A 19,614-nucleotide genomic window follows, 5' to 3' on the forward strand; every position below is an offset into this window, starting at 1 on the left:
CACCCGCGGCTTGCTTAAATGGGATCACGGGAACGTGGCGGCATGTCACGGCGGCTACGGTAACTACGCAGCCTACAGTACTCTAATCAAGCAACCGCCGAGAACGTATGTGGCGGCAAAACTTGGGTACATGGCAACCTTTGTAGATGATAATATTATTTTATGCTACCTTAAGCCTTCAGTATGGCGAAAGGGATGCCACCTAGGCTACACGATAAAGATGGTATCTAGCGCTTAATGCATGAGCAGATTAGCTTTTCATCCAGCTATAGACCACTAGGTGTGCTATCTGTATTGTGCTGTTGCAGTATCGGTCTTCGTCAGATGCCTTTAAAACGGCTGAAAAATGCGTGGCAAAACAGGAGTGACGGCATGCGCTTCGACACCCTTAGAGTCCAGTAGCTCGAAGGACTCCCCACGTTTGCTAGACCATTTGCGTAAATACTTCCAATACTCAGCTTCCCCGTCAGATTTTTTTTCTAATGCAATATATGAACTGTGGTCCCGTTTGTGTGGGCGTTTAGAGAGTGTTCGAAAGAAGCTGAATATTTCCTTCCACTTGCTGAATAGAGAATTCTTGCACGTGTGATCTTCATGCTTCAGTGCACTTACAGGTTCAGGGGAAGACCAGTGGGGATATTTACGGTGTTTAGGTATATATTGTAGTATAAACTTACGCATGCTGTTTAATAAAATCACCGTAAACTGCTCAACTTGGTCATCAACGGTTGGTTAATTGTCAGTAACCTGGGGCCAATCAGCGGCTGACAAGTGATGACAAAAGCCCGTGTAGTCCTCTTTTAAAAACAAATATTGGAGGTTTACAACTATCGTTGTCCTATAAATGACTCTGGATCTCGTTCTTACACTGCCACATTATCATTGCCTTCACTTCCCTCACAAAGAAATTGCGCTGACCTCTTGATTCTTTACAAGCTAGTTCACGGTATGATATTTCGCCCTTTGCTTCTAATTTGTGTAAATATTTGTATTCCGCGTAAATTAACCAGAGAGAATCGACCATTTCATGTACCTGCCAAATTCTTTCAATACTTTATCGCTCACAGAATACAGTCTATGTAATGTTAACTTTCGTAATCTTGATGTTCTTCACAGTCCACTTTGCTCCACCACAGTGGTATATAACTAAGGTACTCGGCTGCTACTCCCCAGGTCGCGGGATTAAATCCCGGCTGCAGTGGCTACATTTTTGATGGAGGTGAAAATGCTGTAGGCCAGTGTGCTCATATTTGGGGGCCCGTTAAAGAATCCCATGTGGTTGAAATTAGCGGAGCCCTCCACTACGACATCTCTCATAATCATACAGTGGTGGTTTTGGGACGTTAAACCCTACATATCAATCATAGTCCACTTTCATTGTTTTTATCTCAGCTTTGCACAGTCTTAAGATAGTTTTTCATAGTGTACAGATTGTTTCCTTTCCCGTTTTCTTGTAAACCTTCCACATAGTTGCGTATAATTTCCTATATTTTTCACGACCGTTTCATGATTTTCGTTCCGTCTTTTATTTTTCCTATTTCGCGCCGATTTCTTTTTCTGTTTGCGCTCTTCTTGTTTTTTTTTACTGTAGAATGCATTGTTTAGATCATTTGATTTTTGCGTGCGCCTGTGCAGAGACCTTATGGTTGTTCCTGGGCATGTTAAACTATCGATTGATCGATTTTTATTCCTTAGGACTTTAGTGCTAAGCGCGTGTGTGGTTCTAATGAAAATTGAGTTCTTTGACGGCATACTTGTTCGTAAATGCCACCCGTGCAATCGGCTTGCTGTGACTGCGCACATGCCCGAATGACAGCAGCGGTGCTTACTAGGTATAGTTTCAAGAACACTGTTTCGTTTGTTGCAGAGTCTCTGTTGTCAAAGTCCCGCATAGCTGTGCCGCACAATTTGGGACGCAACATGTTCGGCGTGCTGGACGAAACCCGGACGTTGCAGTATGGCGAAGTTTTCGTGCAGTACACTTCCCTGACTCCAAAAGGCCCCCAAGATGATGGACCCGAGACTACAGTGCTAACAGGTATCTTGAAGTGCAGTGAACACTACTCGCACAGTTCGTAAGCTTGGAAAGTCGCTAAGCATCAGTGTTGTCCATCACTGCCTTCGCAAGCTATCATTCTACTTGGTTCATATGTAGAAGCTCTATAGACCAAATATTTCGATAAAGGTCATGCAGTTTCTCAGAATCGCTGTACTTGTAAAGAAGCTCATCCATGACAGAAGCGTTCAAGGCTCGTAATGTTGAGTCTTGTATTCAAGACAGAACTGTTCCTTTGGACTTTAATGCATTTTTGAACACATCCCATCTAACACCATCGCTCCTCCTAGTCATCATGGCTCCACTCAGAGCAGAGTATATGCGCACAAAGCAAAAGCAAAAGCTGAGAAAGACGAAAGGAGCAGCACAGTCGGCACTTGTCTGTCGTTGCGTTTCGTCATCTTTCCCTATTTCTCTATCGCGTTTTCTCTACAATATCTCCTCATTTGTACACACTTTGGATCACTAGGAAGCATACTTGAATTTTGTAAGCGAATAGAAGTGTAAAATCTGTGTTTAGATGAACAGAAAACCACTGCCGATAAAGCTCAGGGTAGCAACAATGCATTCATCGTCCCCGAGAACATTTACTCGCTTGGTCCGTATCGACGTTAGGTGCATAGTGAAGTGTCTTACTATTCGCATGCGTCCTCCAATATGCATAGCATCATTATGACAGCGACGAAATGCTAGAGCTTCGTCTACTTCCATGTAGATGCACATTAAAGAACCTCGGGTAGTTCAAATTTCAGGAGCCCTCCGCCACGACATCGCTCATGATCGTATAATCTCGAGCTTTTGTACATAATAGCGCTGTAATTGTTGTGCTGCATCAGAATCCACTTTATTTTTTATCATAAACAGAAAAGTCGCAGTATGGCTCAGTTATAAAGTAATGCTTATTTTCACAGGAACAGTACTGGTTACGAAGTGCCCTTGTCTTCATCCCGGTGACGTGAGGAAGTTCAATGCGGTCAATGTAACTTCACTTCATCACATAAAAGACTGCATTGTTTTCCCAGCGAATGGGCACAGGCCACATCCTGATGAAATGGCAGGTAAGTTCATAAAGACCCTGTTTCAAGATGTGTGCTGATGTAATGAGCTTTGTTAATATGGAGATAATGTGTAGGTTGTATATGTTCCATTACTAAGCTTGAACACTCGTAACTCTCGTTTCAACTCCATGGATTTCCTGTGGTGACTTTGATGGCCTTAAACTTAATATTTCGTTAATTTGCCAGTCTGAAGCAGTCACTTCACCAATATACATGATCCGGGTTTGACGATTAGGAACATGGATCAGATTAAAGTCCGGTGGTCTCGTAGGATGGACACAGTTCCCCCGTAGTCTTCGTATTTGACTTTGGCTGGTTCAGCTAGGTTCACAAAAGGTGTTCAATTGCAGCTGGTTTTCGTGGTGTTTCATGTGGGGACGATGCAGTTTATCAGTCATGTATACCTGCCTACAATATGTGCATGCATCAATCGGGGACACCTGCCCACACCTTTGAAAAATATGAATACAGCATGTTTTTCCTGAAACCGCTATTTCAGTGGAGCTGTTCCACTGGCAGAGTTCGCATTGGAGTTCGTAAGTCAATGTAAAGACCACCTCATCTAAAAGAACCATTCACGCTGGGGTTTCCTAAGGTGGTATGTTATGCCAGTGTTCGTAGAATATTATTATATACCCCATTGGCATTACCATAATTTCTGCAGGATAACTTGAATAAATGCTTCTCTAGAGGATTCTAGAGTTCATCATAATCACGAGCTTGACTACGTCCATTGCAGGACAAAGGCCTCTCCCATATCGAACCTGTCAACTTGGTCCTGCGCTTGCTGTTGCCATTTTATACCCGCCAACTTCCCAATCTCATCTGCCCACCTAACTTTGTCTCTCCCTAACCCGCTTGCTTTCTCTGGGAATCTAGTCGGCTATCCTTAATGACCAGCTGTTATCCTGCCTACGCGGCACATGCCCTGCCCATGACCATTTCTTTTTGATGTCGGCTATGATATCCTTAACCCCGGTTTGTTCCCTGATCCACTCTGCTTCCCCGTTTTTTGCTTACGAACCACGAGATTCAACTAACTATAAGAACAAGAATGGGGTGGAGCACATTTGGCAAGCACTCTCAAATAATGACTGGTAGATTGCCACTATCCCTCAAGAGGAAGGTATATACTTGCCTATGGAGCAGAAATCTGGAGGGTTACAAAGAGGATTCAGCTTCGATTGAGGACGACGCAGCGAGCAATGGAAAGGAAATGATAGGTGTAACTTTAAGAGACAAGGCATTTATTACTGTTCTGTAAATAATAAACTGCGAATTGACCAAACAAAGTTCACTTCATTTCGACCATGCCATTCTCGCACATACCCAACCCGTATTCAGATGCTTTGTACTTCTATTGTGCCGTGATGCTAGTCCTTCGTATCCACTGCAGTAACCGCGCAGCTTGCGATACCATCGCTGCAGTAATAGGTATAAGCTTTTGGCATGTTACTGCTGTCGACGAACGCTAATACGTTGTGGTCTTTTATACCAGTCCGTTCATAATCGCTCATCCAACGGAGATCTTTAACGACCCCTTTCCTCGCAGGTTCTGACTTGGATGGAGACGAGTATATTGTCATCTGGGACGAAAATTTTTTCTTCCCGGGGCCCAACAGAGAGCCCATGGTGTACGGACAAAAGCTAGTTTTGCAGCAATCCGAGCCTAATCTGGTAATTATGGTCTTCATAAAGACGCTACTGCCGAGACATGCATTAACCTTAAGTGTGACTTGAACTGTATAATTGACTTCAGTCCGGCTGAAGAAGCACTGATGTCGGTGAGAAAATATTTTGGGGCAGAGTAGTCGTAACCACCGAGATTATTGCCTGACGGAACGCATCGATTTGGGACGGGTTATGGAGACATCCGGCTCTCAGGATTTCAACGGAGCTCCGGCAAAGAAGGAAAAAGGGGGGGGGGGGGGGGGTTAGGTAGTGTAGGGAACAGTGAACTGCGAGAGAAAATTTTTTTCTTTTGGGGTCGTTTCCTTTGTGCTTACAACCCGTCATTGGTTTAGTTTTCGTGATGACAGAGCAACTCGTCCATTACGCTCAGTTTAATTCGCACAATTTAGTTGAAGTGCCTCCATTTACTCCCAGTGTATCTTTTCTGTGTGCTTCTAAAGCGACTTCGAGCAGTGCCATTGTTCTTGACGGGAAGCATCATGAATGCAGAAATAACGTAAATGGGAACATCGTGAGGTCAACTTTTTTTCGCCACAACACTGCCGCTTGCGCGCACGCCATGGAGAGCTCTGGCACTGTATCTGTGGTGCATAACAATGTAATTATTGCGATAGCAATTATGTTGACATTCGGCTGGTTTTTGCCGCAAAGAAAAATACAACCAAATAAAAAAATTCGAAGATTGCCACCGGGATTCGAACCTGCGACCCCTCGCACCCAGGCTTGCCGCTTTAGACAGCATGATGAGGCGCTATTTATCTAGAATTCCAACTGCGTGCTATTTGTATACATACCTTACTGCTTGCGGCTCGCAGTGCTTGGAGGTGCGGTATCAACTGCTAGATTGAACGAAGGGTGCGCTTTACAGCAACGCTCCTAGATTTTGCTTCATTGCAAAACTGCCCCTGAGAGGCGCACTTTAAATCTGGCCTATTACTGTGCCCATTCACGATGTGGAACGCTGTGGAAATAATGCGTCCCACCACCGCGCGGTAGCACACGTCGAAAGGTCACTGCACGCGTTGTCGTGGGGTCACTGCACGAGTCCGTACCGTTCGGCGGCGTGTTGCAAGTATGTTGTAGCCGTTCTTCGTGAGACATTCTAATTGGCCGTTATTGTATTACTTGCTTGTACTTTACGGTAAAACTAACTTTTGCTGTCTATAGCCGTACACTAGAGTCGATGTTGTAAAAACACCCTCGAAACGTTGACCGGCTTGTAGACGATGTTTACATGGGAGCATTTGGCAGCTTTGTGTGACCGAATATTGCTTCTTGTGCGCCTTATTGGCTGGGACGGGTTACAGCACCGTGTCAAGCATTAACTTGCCTTTTTTGCCAACTCTGCCCTATACATGTCCACACTGTCCTCGGTAACCGATTTATGATTGAATAAAATTCAAATAGAAAGGCAAAAGCATGCATGTGCAGTGAATACAATTTTGAACATTTCACGCAGCGCCATAGAACACTTTGAAACTGTCTACGAGATATTTTTTTCTTTTCGCACTTATTCCAGGTGGATAGTATGGCGGTGTTCATCTCTAATTACATCCTGAACGACAATGTTGGTGTCATGTCCAACGCCCACCTAGCCCTGGCTGACAAGCTTGAAGACGGAGTGTTCTCAAAGCCATGTCTCTCTGTGGCCAAGAAAATCTCGACATGTCTCGACTTCGCGAAGACTGGCGTTCCCGCTCTTTTGGAAAGGAATGAGAAACCCGAAGAGTACCCAGATTTTATGGACAAAGGTGGTCACAAAAACGCGTACCGTTCTGCTCGAGTTCTCGGCCACCTGTACAGATTTCAAAGGTTTCTAGAGTCGGTCGTCAGCTCTAACTTCAACAGTCACCTCATTGATAGCGGAAGCAATATCAAACTGCTTGAATTGCATGGCTGGAAACGCTACCAGCTCATTGTCGAAGAGCTGTTGGCTGCGCACGAGTCTGACATGGACCGCATACTCAAGCAGTACGGCATAAAAAGTGAAGCGGAGATCGTGTCTGGCTACATCAACGACGTCTCTGCCTCCAACAAGGGGCACTACGAGAAGAGCAACGTCGAAGTTCTTGTCGCGAAGCAGTACCGAGTGATCGTGGAGTCGACACGGCAGCGATTCTTCGAAGAAGTTGATTATGCGTGTCGCATGGAAAATGCCCTGTCGGAAGCGGATAAAAAGCAGATTCTTCTGAGAATGGCATCCGCGTGCTTTATGGTGACGTACTACAACGCAAAGAAGACCTATTCCAGCTTCCCCTGGTCTTTCGCGGACGTTATTATTCTCGTCATGGAGGAAAGTTCTTCTATGCTTGAGCGCACGAGCAAGAATCTTCTCGTATACCGCCTGGACAATCAGCTGGCGGCTTCTGCATCTCGACACTCTGCCAAGATAGTGGCGCTAGAAGTGGTGTTGAAGTGGGCCGATAAAGAAGACTTGATATTGAAGACAGCAGCCGTGAACTGTGCTCGCATTTGCGAAAATTGTCTACAAATGCTCTTTGCCAAAAGTGCGCTTGCAGTGGAACGCGAGCATGCCAAAAATGACCCCGAGAACAGGCAGCCACCTTCCACCGGTTATTACGTCACTTCATTTCTGCGTTACGTGAGCAGTTCCTCAGTTGTCTTCCCTGAATGTGATGCCTGCAGCCAGTCATCCCAGATGCACACCCTGACAATGGCAGCACTGAGGACTTACAGCATGTTGTCCATCTTGTGCGATCTCTGCCATCTAGGCCTGCCCTGTGACGAAAGTCTCCACGAACCCATCCAGGAGATAAAAGAAGGAAACTCTGTCCGCATTAAGGTAAGCTGTCTCGAACTTCCTCTCACACCCTCAGAAAATATAAATTTATGAATAGTGTAAACATTCGAAGAAGTTTAGTCAAGTTTCCGTGGAGTTAGCTATAGAAGCTTGTTTACATCTCTTCACAATAGTTGTATAACCAGTCGCAGTTGTCATAGGTGCGTAGCTGTTCATACGCTGAAATTGTCCAGGAATTGGAGGAAGTATTGTGCAGTGACCATTTCTTTTACCGAATCTGTTGTTTTAGCGCTTTATATTTTTGCCACTTCAAACTTCGTTCATTCCTCTAATTCAACTTGAACGAACGTTGGTGGGATGTAGCAAAATCCCTCTAAATTATTCACTTAAATGAAACTGTAGATTACTGAGTTAATGGTCTCTTCGCTAATGCGTTCACTGGTCATTTCTTCGCCTCTTGATCACACGCCACACATACTTTCAAGCTTCTGTAGGAATATGGGCATGCAAGTTTCTAAGAGTATTTTTAACAATCTGATGGATTTCCAGCCTACACGTAGCAGGGCACCTGCATTTTGTCTTGGGCCATGCTTTCCTTGGTATTTCTTTACTCTCGTGAACAGGAGCTGGTAAAGTACTGTTGCCAGTCCGTCTTCAGTATTTCACACCACGGAAGTTACGATAGTTTGTCCAGGATGTCCTTTAAGGTGCTGGTCAGTGTTCCCATACTGAAGAAGCACCGAAGTGCACTCTAAATGTTACCAGGTGTTCGTGACGTAGTCGGTGCTTTTGTAGAATGCTAAATATTGTATATTTAATAAAAGTCGGCAGACTTTAGTAATTCATCGAGTTGAGTTAATGACATGCGGAGCAGTACGCGAGTGGTGGCCTATACCGCATTTTCATAAATTTTAATCGAGCGTTGCGAGTTTAGTCTTCTTTTCGCACTTGGAGATGGGTGTATCGCTGGCAGGCGCGTAGCAAGGATTTTTTTTGGAGGGTGCAGCGACACTTGCCTAAGCACTTGATTAGTACAGGAATGCACCAATTTTCAGGAAAATACCAATTTAAAGAAGCAATCGCATAAAAGAAAGGAAGGAGCTCCTCTCCCGGCTATGGGTTTCATCACTGGTTTATTAGGGACTTGAACTGATAAAGCGCAGAGGCTGCATTTTCCAAGAAGGCATTTTCCAAGAAGGTGCTGTAGGCCTTTGTGCTCAGATTTGGGTGCACGTTAAAGAACCCCAGGTGGTCGAAATTTCTGGAGCCCTCCACTACGGTGCCTCTCACAATCATATGGTGGTTTCGGGATGGTAAACCACACATATCAATTGGTATAGCGCATTGCGGTAAAGAAGAAATGTCCGAGCAGAGCGAGACGAGAGAACAGCGCTCCGTCCTCTTGTGTCGATCTGGAGAGCACCCATGCTAGGAAAGAGCCCAGAAATGGCCGAGCAGACCGACGCAAGAGGACAGACCTCTGTCCTCTCATGCCGGTCTGCTCTGTTATTTCTTCTTCACCGCAATGTGCTATACCAGTTTAAGGACGACGAACCAACTCGCCAATTTTTCAACTCTTGTGGACTTTATAGGGATGTCGACTACAGCGACGCCCAAGGAGTATCATGTGGTCCGACTTAGCGACAGTACTCGCCTTTAGAGCGCACATGTCAGTTTTATTAAAATCGCATGTACGCTGCGATGCGATGATGTGCGTATCGTAAGAACTCATTTTTGCCGTATTCTTACGTGTTGTGAAGTGATTGACCATAGCCTGGCGAGTCGCAGGAGTTGGTATGTAATGTTTACTATTGGTTTTTGTAACAATGTGATAAACACATCTAGAGTTGACGCTTGCGTGGTACTTCATTACGGAGTTCCTCGTAAACTGCTTCAAGCACTGGTTTTGTGGCTGCACACTTGAACCCATGGAGGCATTCCGCGTGGCAGTCGATACCGGCTCTGAATGACATTTTTCTATCCTTCTGTCGCACCGGAATTTATTGCACCGTGGTGCGCTTATGCAAACTGCACGGCAAGACAGCACCATGTGACAATCCAAACTGTGTTGTTAGTATGTTCCAAATTTGCGCCGCTCTCATTTAGATATATACCCTGCTGCGCTGGCTTATTCTTTTCCTGCTTGGTTCCTATGCCATGTAAGCATGCGACCACAATATGTGAGTTTTCGCTTCTGAATAAGGTCCTGTTGCTATGGCGGACGTGCGTTCGGTGGACTTCCATCCCTCTCCTTGCCCCTCTCTTCCTTCGTGTTACCCACGTGTGGGGTAAGGACCCCTATATAAATGACCAAATTCCCAAACCTTGGTGTTCCATCTGAACAGTGTGCAACGAATAACACGCGAGAACAAACTAGTTTCCCGTTAGCATATCGATAGACACGTCACAGCTTTCCCCGGAACATGTTTATTCGACCATTGTTCATGACATACAATTTACGGTGTTTTCGTGGCACCTAAGCACACTAACCACGCATAATATGCAGTATTTAAATGTAATTATCTCTGAACTGTTCAGAGGCGTGATTCGGCCTTATGCTGCTGCCAGACTCGGGGGGGGGGGGGTACCATTTTCACTTCGTGTGGTGTCCGCAAAAGTCGCACGCCATGAATTCATGAAATTACCCAGCACGCGGAGTCGTTCACACGTGAGGTTAGGATGGCCTCTGACTGCACATGCGGTGCGGCACAGGGGCGACTTGTGAAAATAGGTGGTGCTGTCTCTTCTGCCAACGCTTCAGTCACAAACTTGTTCGCAACTGCAAGGTGTGCAGGAAGTAGCATGGCGTCATGCTCTTATTTCTGTTCCACATCTCGCCATGGCACCGCACGACATGTGGGCGTATACACCATCTACCACGAGCTTGCATGTCCCCATTCAGGAGGACTCTTGTGGGCGTCAATATGCCGATAGCCGCGACAGTGTCACCGATATTGATGGTTGACGGCACCTCCAGACATCTGCACGTTTTGAATTTCCATAACATTGTCCATGGTTAGTTCATTGTCGCCTGTTTTGTAGCCTTCAGAGCAGCGAACACATGTATGAGGGTGTCATTAGTGACCATTGCATAATAATAAAAACCTCACGGGGTTCCTCACGCATTAGCCCTAGACGACTGAAAGGCGAAAGCAATCTTCTGTTTCTCAGTCGATGTATTGACCCTACCCCACACTCGGAGGTTTCGCACCACTTTCACGATAGGCCGTATTGTAAGCTTCCTGCACTTTGCCTGGTTTTGCTGTCTCCGTGATCGACCGGCCTTTTGATCAAGTGGCGATGCCATGTGGTGCAGTCCGAGATCATGACGACGTCACATTTGACCATATCGACCTCATAACCTCGTAACCATAACCTCGTAATATCGTGACGTCATCCCGTGACATTTAACACGTGTTGACGCCGCCTTCGGGGGACGCCGATGGTCATTTGCGAGTTTGAGGCACATATGGCTTCGACAGGCAGCACCTTGTAGGCAGCACCTTGTAGTGACAGTGAGCATGGTTCAGGTACACATGTGCAATTGTTTGCCACCTGCCGTCATGCAAGTTGACAAGCAAAGAGTCGTTCACATATGTATCTTATGTGTAATAATAGTACCCTAATATTATGAGCTTACCTCACGTTAGTATTTCGTATTAGCACATTTATGGGTAACGATCGCTACCTCTCCAGCACTTAATTTAAATTTGTTGCCGTGGTTTTCTGCATGAGCATTGTAAATTGAAAATCACTGTCCAAAGCTGCCGTGTTTGATGTTGGGCAACTGGGGTAACCCTTAGGGTTGTAGGTAGCCTCTGCCATGAGGTATGTGGTGCCCGTCGATAGTGCTTGCGTATCGGACAGCTTAAAAGTGCATCGCTGAGTCATCGCCACTGCTTGTTACGCTTATTCAGCGCTGAACGATGACAAGCGATTTGCTCCGATCTGGAAACAGTGTGCTACGATGAGCTCGCCATTCGCGTAACGTTGATACTGTGAATGTTTGTGCAATGCCAACACGCATTTACTGGGTGCGCTAGTTGTGGATGGTGGTGGTCAAATATTGCGCAACATACGTCGGCAGCGAATTTCGAGCCTTACGTACGGCTCAATTTCTTTGCGCAGGTGTCCAACCCGGCGTTGTGGGACATGCTGGTTCACAGCCAAGACGAAGTGGCGGGCCTGCTCTGCTCTTGGTCCGGTGTTAAGGAGGTTCGCATCCGGCGCGGTGCCGACCGCTCTACCGGTCATTACATTGTGGTATCCTCCATCGGCCGTGACTGGCAGCGATGGTTTCTTGAAGAGCTGCTTCTCCAGCCTTGGTTTGCACGCGCCATCTTGACGCGTAGCCTGGCCGAATTCATTCGTGCATGATTTTGTTTTGACGCAGGTGCAAGGCAGCACTAGCACCTAACGCATAAATTTTAACGACTTTCACTTTTAATCTTTTAACAAGACGACTTTTAAACACGGGGTATTTAATATAAGCAAGGACATCGCGACACCATGTAGGCTGGGCCATGGTCCCGCGAAGATCTTCCTTGTCCGCTGGGGCGTAAAGTGCGGGCACAATTTGTTTTGCGTACAACTGTGTTAAAGAAACTCTTCCGCACAAAGGAAAGCACGTTGCGCCCGTTACTCAAACTAACCAGCGCGCATCTCTGTAACCACTGTTTTATTTCTTGTTTTGTGAAGGTGTTATACTGTTTAAATAAAGTGACAAAGAAATTACTTTCCTCATTGAGTGGAGTTCGTGCTACCCAAATCGAAAAGTGTGTGTTGAAAAGTTTTTCCTGAGGGGGGGAGGGGCTTAATCGCGATCAGCAGTGCACAGTGTGACACCGGTATAAGTGTAAGGGCACGGCCTCACACTTACACTCTATAATCGAACGGCCATGGTATGGAATATTGCAGTGCTAAAAAGCGTAGGGGAGGGATATCTTAAACGAGTGGGCTGCCGAAACTTGGTTGCCGTCGATGATTTGCCAAAAGTGATTCTCTCCTATAATGCGGGGTTGAAGTGCGTATCCGCGTTTGCATTATGTTGCAACTGCCTGCATTGAGGAGGTCGTGTTGGACTAATTGGTGTTCGCGACTTCACACTGCATAACAACGATCATCATAGAAACTGATACGCAAGAAAACGGGCTTATAAACTATTTCAGCATATTCAACTGTTATTACACTAACATTCGAGCCAATGCTACACGACTGGTTGTCCGAGGACAAATTCGCTGTTGTGCTCCTTGAGAAAGTGTCGCTTGTTGTTGGCGACATAAAAGAAAAAAAAGACGAAGCTTTCACTGAATCCCCGCATGGCTTGAAACGGCGAAGCTGCAAGATCGTGAAATCTAATCTGGTTGCGTTTATGTTGTTGCTGAGCTTTGCGCTGAGAAGCAACCTAGCATCACCTAGCTAGAGAGGTGCGAGTGAAACCGCAGGGACACAACACGGATGTCCGAACTCTTCTGAGCAACTCCCGTTGAAGCCGAGCGCTCGCATCTTGCGTAGATGAACGGGCACACCGTCGTTCGCGCAGGGCTTTCATCGCTTCGGGATATTCTCACAGCCACCCAAATATTAACTCTTACGTTACTGCATGAAAATGGTCATTTTTCATATACCCCGGGAAGGTAGTTTTTGCCAGTTTAAAAAGTACTTCAGCACGCATTGCAGCATACCGAATTTCCCCCAGTGGCATGCTCTTTAAAAAATGTATATTTTGTAGAGCGACAAAAATATTTAGGAATGAATAAAATGGGAAGTGGGCCATTTTCGGTTGCCAGGTGGTAAACAGTGTAACAAAAATACCATATATACAAAACATCCAAAACAAAGAAAATTCAAAATATTAATTTTGAAGATAAATGACACAGGAGCAGCCTAAAAAAACGAATGCTTTACAAAACGCTTCTATTGTCATACACAAAGAAAAAAAGACCGAGGTGTTGCTTCGTTGTTCGTGTCTCGCGAAAAAGCAAGCAAGCAAGCAATGCTACCACATGGCATGAGTGGACTCGTCTATTTTTCTGTGTAATTTTGCTGCGATAACAGCCTCCAGGTGTTTTAATGTAGATGGATGCCCTTGATATGAATAATCCCTGTATAAATTGAATATCCAATGAACTTTGCTACTTCATTTAGCGTCACATGTTTGTGTTCATATTTACAGGGTGTCCCAGGTAACTTTAGCCACAGTTTAAAAATAGGCCGGCACACGCGATTACGACACGACCAAATGAATGTTGCTCACTGTTTTCTGGAGCGAGTCATACTATTTTTTGTGTTCTCAGATATTGTTTAATTAAATATGTTTGACTAACTTTTTAAGAAACGAAGATAAATAAAAAATTCATTGAAAAATTTGTAGGTCAGTTTGCAAAACGTCCGATTAGACAGTTTTGAACTTTATATCAGTTAGGTATTAGTATTTTTCTGCTAATTACAAGTACGCGCGAAATACAAAAAAAAATGTCGTCGAAAGACGATAGCCCTGCGTGTGGAGAGAGTGAACAAAACATTTATTTGATGTTATGCACAAGAAAATCGGTGAATGGTATTCTGGAGGCGCTGCGTTAGAGTGCCTCGAGCGTGCAGTGGAGGCGAACGAACGCATCAAGTCACGTCACACGTCAGACATGAGCGCCATCTGGCAGTTTCTTTTCGAAAACAAAGCGCGTGGCCGTGCGCGCCTGTTTCAGAGGTTATAAGGTGTAGAACGCGAGGCGACGGGTAGGTGCCACCACCATCTCGCCTTAGCAAAGCGTTGGAAACACTCCCCGTTCCGTGCAAGCGTTGCATGATAAGCGCAGCGTGATAAGCACCACGGTCCTTAAAATTACTTATGTACGCGTGTTATAACAAGAGATGCACATGTAGAATATATGCGTGTTATGGTGCCTCAGACATGCGCAATAATTGCTTTTTAATTTAATGTTGCACAAGCATGAACGCTCAACCTTAAGCAACATTGGTGGTCGCTGCGGATGGGGTCAGCCGTTTCAAGTACTCGATGCCGGTAAGAGTGGACAAACAGACAAATGTACAGACAGGCAGACAGACCAAAATTTTTGCGTCGAAGGTCCCCAAGAAAGACTATCGTCTTTAAAATACGTGACAAACCCGCTAGTGGGCCAGTGCGCACAATAATCCTAGTGCTTTGAAACGTTTCGCGTACGAACGACCGTAGAATTTGGCCCATTGTGGCGTCCCGACAGGGCCGCAACGATGGTGGTGGCGGCTTTACGATGAACCTGTTTTGCTATCGGCCACAAAAGCGATAACCACTGTGACTGCTTATCGCTGTCATAAACCGGTTCGAGGAAAGCGTGTCGTTTTAAACTCTTGCTTGCTAAAGTTACGTGGGACACCCTGCATATGCACCCAAGCATATTTCTCAGCATTTTGCACATCGTATTAAAAAAGAATATCGTGCGCAGTTCTAAATCGTATCGCGCAGCTCCGTAGTCGAGGCCAAGATGTGGTCCGGTGGCCTTGTGGTTAGCTCTGCAGCCGGCGCCAGCACAACATGCCCCAGCGAAGTGTGTACCTCATACCTAACCAAAGTAGCTATACGGTTGTGTGCGAACGTCCGCAGCTGCGCACTTGCGGTGGAGCGGAAGAGACAACTTGAGGCTGTAAACAAAACAAACCCATGAACGGCTGTGGATGTGTAAGGCTCACGAAAAAAAAAAATCTTCGCCATAAAACTTGAAGCAGAGGTGCTGTAGTCCTCAAGCTCTAAGCTCGTCTTCACTCAGTTCAGGTGGTCTTCACTCAATTCAGGTGGTCTTCACTCAATTCAGGTGGTCTTCACTCAGTTCAGATGGTCTTCACTCCATTCAGGTGGTCTTCACTCCATTCAGGTGGTCTTCACTCCATTCAGGTGGTCTTCACTCCATTCAGGTGGTCTTCACTCCATTCAGGTGGTCTTCACTCCATTCAGGTGGGGTTAAAAGACAGTTTCGAGCAGTGCGTGTTTCATGCATTGCTAGCGTATACACCAATGCGCGCGTGACGCCTTCGCCGCAGGAACGACTAGGTACTAGATGAGGCCCTGTGTTTGATATATCTTCACAAGCGTACCCAAAGCTGCTGGGAACTGGCTCAGAAGGCCACCTCCACACTTTATGCATGTGGCGGACCTTGGGAAATAATTTTTGCTGAATAAAGTTTTCGAGGCTCCTAGTAACAGCTCTCTATTGATTATATCTGGCATAAGTTTCCGGCAATCAATACTACTCAACACTTTCAAACCGCGAAGCCCACCCTTTAATTCGATATTTGGCTTGCAATGTCTCTTTACATTACAGAACTTGACTTGAAGTTACCGTAGCGTTATCACGAGGGGCACACAATTTTGTCAAGTTCGCCAACCTAGTGCATTCTTCCAACAACACACGCACATTGGTTCGCGCAAAGGTCTGTGAAAAATCGCTATGGTGCCAAAACGGGCCAATACAAGTTGATTGTGAAAGTTGAGGGGTCGGACTAACAACTAGAAAGCGCTGACTGCACGAGGAACATATTCAACACGCCAAAATTGACAATTGAAACAATCTAAAGCGGCCATCACCAGTGATCGATTTGAATAGGCGTGGTTACGAAAGAGTTAAGAAACGGAAAAGTTCCATAATATTCTGTCGTACGTGCCGCTGAAGCACTTCGTAGACATGTTCAAGCAGAGCTGAAACATGTGGCATGGTTAATTCTGAGAGTTTATTAAAGCTTTTCTCACTTACCGGTTATTTCTGCAGATATTTGAATTGGTGTTTGCCACCAGTTTGCTGCCTTGTAAATTTTTAGTGAACAAGTGGGGAGTAGCGGAATTTGCACAATTTCTGTGGCACATACCCGTTCATGATAGCGTTGAGTGCCCTAACGTTTTTACGGCTTCAACAACTTCGCTATCAGAAAGGAAAAGTCTGCTGTTAGCGTTGCCAAAGCAGTACACCCAACAATGTAGACCTAATGTTGAAGGTTCAAGGCCGTCTGCCTTAAGGATACCCCTCGCCGTGCCATGTACATACCACACAGGCAAGCTTGTCTCGTAATTGGCAGCCAGGTATGTCACTGAGCATGCAAACTCTTTTCGCTGCACTTGTCACCAGTTCTCAGGTTGAAAAAAAAAATAGCGGAAACGTTGGAAAAACTACCGAAAAAGTAGCTAACTTGAGCCAAGGGTAGTAACCATTGGCAACAGTAGCCACGAGTGTGATGGCCAGGATGACGTTTATATGATATCACTGAATGCGAAAAGCTCTTGGCTAATATATAAACACGTAGTGCATGACTCCTTCAAAATCAGAACTACTGAGATTCAAGCAAAAATACTGCCGACGTAAGTAGTGCTTTTGTCTAGGATAAAATTTCTTGCGCTGTAGTAAAAATAGGCACTTTTAGAATAACGTTCTCAGAGCTTTGTGTTAAGTTGTGTTAGCACTTGATGTCACTGCGCATGCGTCTAACGCAAACCACTATAGGTACGTACGCTATGTAGGAGCACATAATCAGCCGTAAAATTTTCGATTGGCACTTTCTCCATGCATCTTGCGTGACTTTATTTACAGCATTCTGCGCTCGAATGACCAAGCAGGGGACATCATAAAAAAGTATCTCACAGTTTCACTCTAATACAAAGAAATTTGAAGCAATAAAACATGGTAAAACTGTAGTAGAACCAAAATAAATGAATTTGGATGACAGCAAGGCAATCTAAATCGCAGGTACAGAATGTAAATCAAGTGCACTTTGAAACAGTCGAGACCTTGTGCTGTATTATTGAAAAGAGAAAGATGCATAGTTGTCAACGTCCACATAATCATTACAGAGAACGCTTCAAAAGGTAATTCGTTCCACTCATTGATAGTCCGAGAGAAAAAAAAAAACATGAAGAGATTTGTACGTGCGAAGTAAGGCTCACGAGTGTAAGCATGTGTGTGCCTAGTTGGTTTTGAAATTCGATTTTTTATGTAAGTTTTTGGACAAATGTTAAATTTACGAAAATAAAGCAAGTGTAGAAATTTCAGTCGGGCAACTGTCCTTCGGTGTTGTAGAGTAGGGATGTTATTGATGGCCATGATTGTTGTTGGCGAGTCATTTCTGTGGTAAGCATTAAATATAAAGCGAACTGCTTTACGCTGCACCATCTCAAGTTTCCTAATATCTTTATTTAAATGTGGGTCGCAAACAACGTTACCATAGCCCAACTTCGGTCTTATAAAAGCATCGTAGGTCAATAGTTTTATTTCTGAGGGTGCTATTTTTAGTTTATGCTTCAAAAAACTAAGCTTTCTAGAAGCAGATGAACGTGTTTTACTTATGTGACTTAACCATGTTAAACGGTTTGTAATTGTGACACCTAAGTGTTTATATTCTTCAACCTCAGTCAAGGGACAGTTGCTAAGATGTTACATATAATTAAAACGATGTTTCTTATTTGGTATTTGCATGACAACTCACTTATCACTATTTATTTCATTGACCATTCTTCACACACCTTGGATTGCAGGAATTTCTGGTCATCTGGAGTAGTAATGGTTTTAAAAAAAGTATGCAATCATCTGCAGAAATTTTTATGTGTATTTGAGATGTGTCTACTGATTTAACAATATCATTTATGTAAACTAAAAATGAACAGGTCCCAAAACAATGCATTGAGGGACACAAGACGATAGTGGCGGAATAGCAGACATGCAGTCATTTACTTTAACGTACTGCTTGGGATTATGAAGGGAAGAACGGATCCAATCAATGAGGTTAACATGTAGGCCTAGATTATGCAATTTAGAAATGAGTTTGCTATGCGTGACCAAATCAAATGCTTTACTGAAATGTAAAAAAAATAGCATCAGTTTTATTCCCCATATCAAGCAACGACGTGAACTCGTGAATTGTTGTGACTAGTTGCGTTGTGGTCTATAATTTTCTTCTAAATCCGTGCTGTGATGGCAACAGAAAACTATTTTCCTCAAGAAATGTGGTAATGTAATGTATGGCTGTGTGTTACACTAGCTTACATGACGTACACGTTAAGGAAATAGGCCTGCAGTTAGCTACGTTGAGACGATCCCCTCTCTTAAACACCGTGACTGCATGTGCCGTACGCCAATCATCAGGAACGAGGGAATTTTCAAAGTAGAGGTGAAAAACATTTGTTAAAATGTGCGCAACGGGTTTGGCATACCTAACCAAGAATATGTTAGGGATATTATCTGGACCAGCTGAAGCTTTGGCTCCGAGGTTCAGTAGCAAAGAAAATATACCCTCATAAGCTATGAAATCAGAAGATATCACTGGAAGAACATTTCATGCGATGATTCATGCTGGGGAACAGAAAATACGGAACAGAAGTATCTGTTTAAATCATGAGCGACAATTGACCCATCATTTACGATGGAACGATCAACAATTATTTGACTGGGTGCAGCATTCGTTTGTTCTAAATATCGCCACAAATTTTCAGGACTTTTTTTGTCAAAAATTCAGGCAATGAATGAGTGAAATACGTGTAGAGTTTGGAAGCAAGGCTGACTTTTCATTGGGATATTTCACTATCGGGTTTTTAATGTTTTTGGCTCGTTTTAGCTTACGGTGTTAGATGAATGATTTCTCTTGTCATCCATGGGTTGTTTATGTTAGTGCGAACAAATTTTGAAGGGACAAACCTTTCAATGCAATAATGAATAGTGTCTTTCAGAGCATGCCAGAGGGTCAAGGCGCGGCCTGGCATGTTATTACACCATTCCCTCAATCAGTCAAGTATTGTATGGTCATTAGTTCTGGCGAAATTCTTAATTTTTTTCTTATTTTTTATGCTTCGTTGTATCAACAAGCGGAAAGGAAAGCACACTGCCTTACGATCCGAGACACCATCAACCACATCTACAGAGTATGGAAATGTCATTACTAATAAAAAGTAAATCTATTACTGAGTGGGCATTTCCTGCTTCTCTGGTGTACTCGGTAACCGTTGGTTTTAGGTCACACATGATCATAATATAAACAATAAAGTTTATGTCCACATAGAAAAAAAGAAACATGGT

At 44.4% G+C, this 19,614-nt stretch overlaps 1 protein-coding gene across 2 annotated transcripts in view; it reads left to right on the top strand.

The window, feature by feature from the left end:
• The window catches only part of LOC119177164 (uncharacterized), a 30,330-nt gene extending 18,029 nt beyond the window's left edge, over positions 1-12,301 (top strand). For both annotated transcript variants that reach the window (XM_075878225.1, XM_037428564.2), the window contains exons 6-10: positions 1,868-2,038; positions 2,968-3,114; positions 4,667-4,791; positions 6,326-7,609; positions 11,696-12,301. In XM_075878225.1, coding sequence (XP_075734340.1) covers positions 1,868-2,038; positions 2,968-3,114; positions 4,667-4,791; positions 6,326-7,609; positions 11,696-11,944 — 1,976 coding nt within the window. In that variant the 3' untranslated portion in view covers positions 11,945-12,301. The remainder of the gene's footprint in view (positions 1-1,867; positions 2,039-2,967; positions 3,115-4,666; positions 4,792-6,325; positions 7,610-11,695) is intronic.
• Positions 12,302-19,614: the final 7,313 nt, after the last annotated feature.

This window comes from Rhipicephalus microplus, chromosome X, assembly GCF_043290135.1.
Source record: "Rhipicephalus microplus isolate Deutch F79 chromosome X, USDA_Rmic, whole genome shotgun sequence".
In the NCBI taxonomy this organism is placed as follows: Eukaryota; Metazoa; Arthropoda; class Arachnida; order Ixodida; family Ixodidae; genus Rhipicephalus; species Rhipicephalus microplus.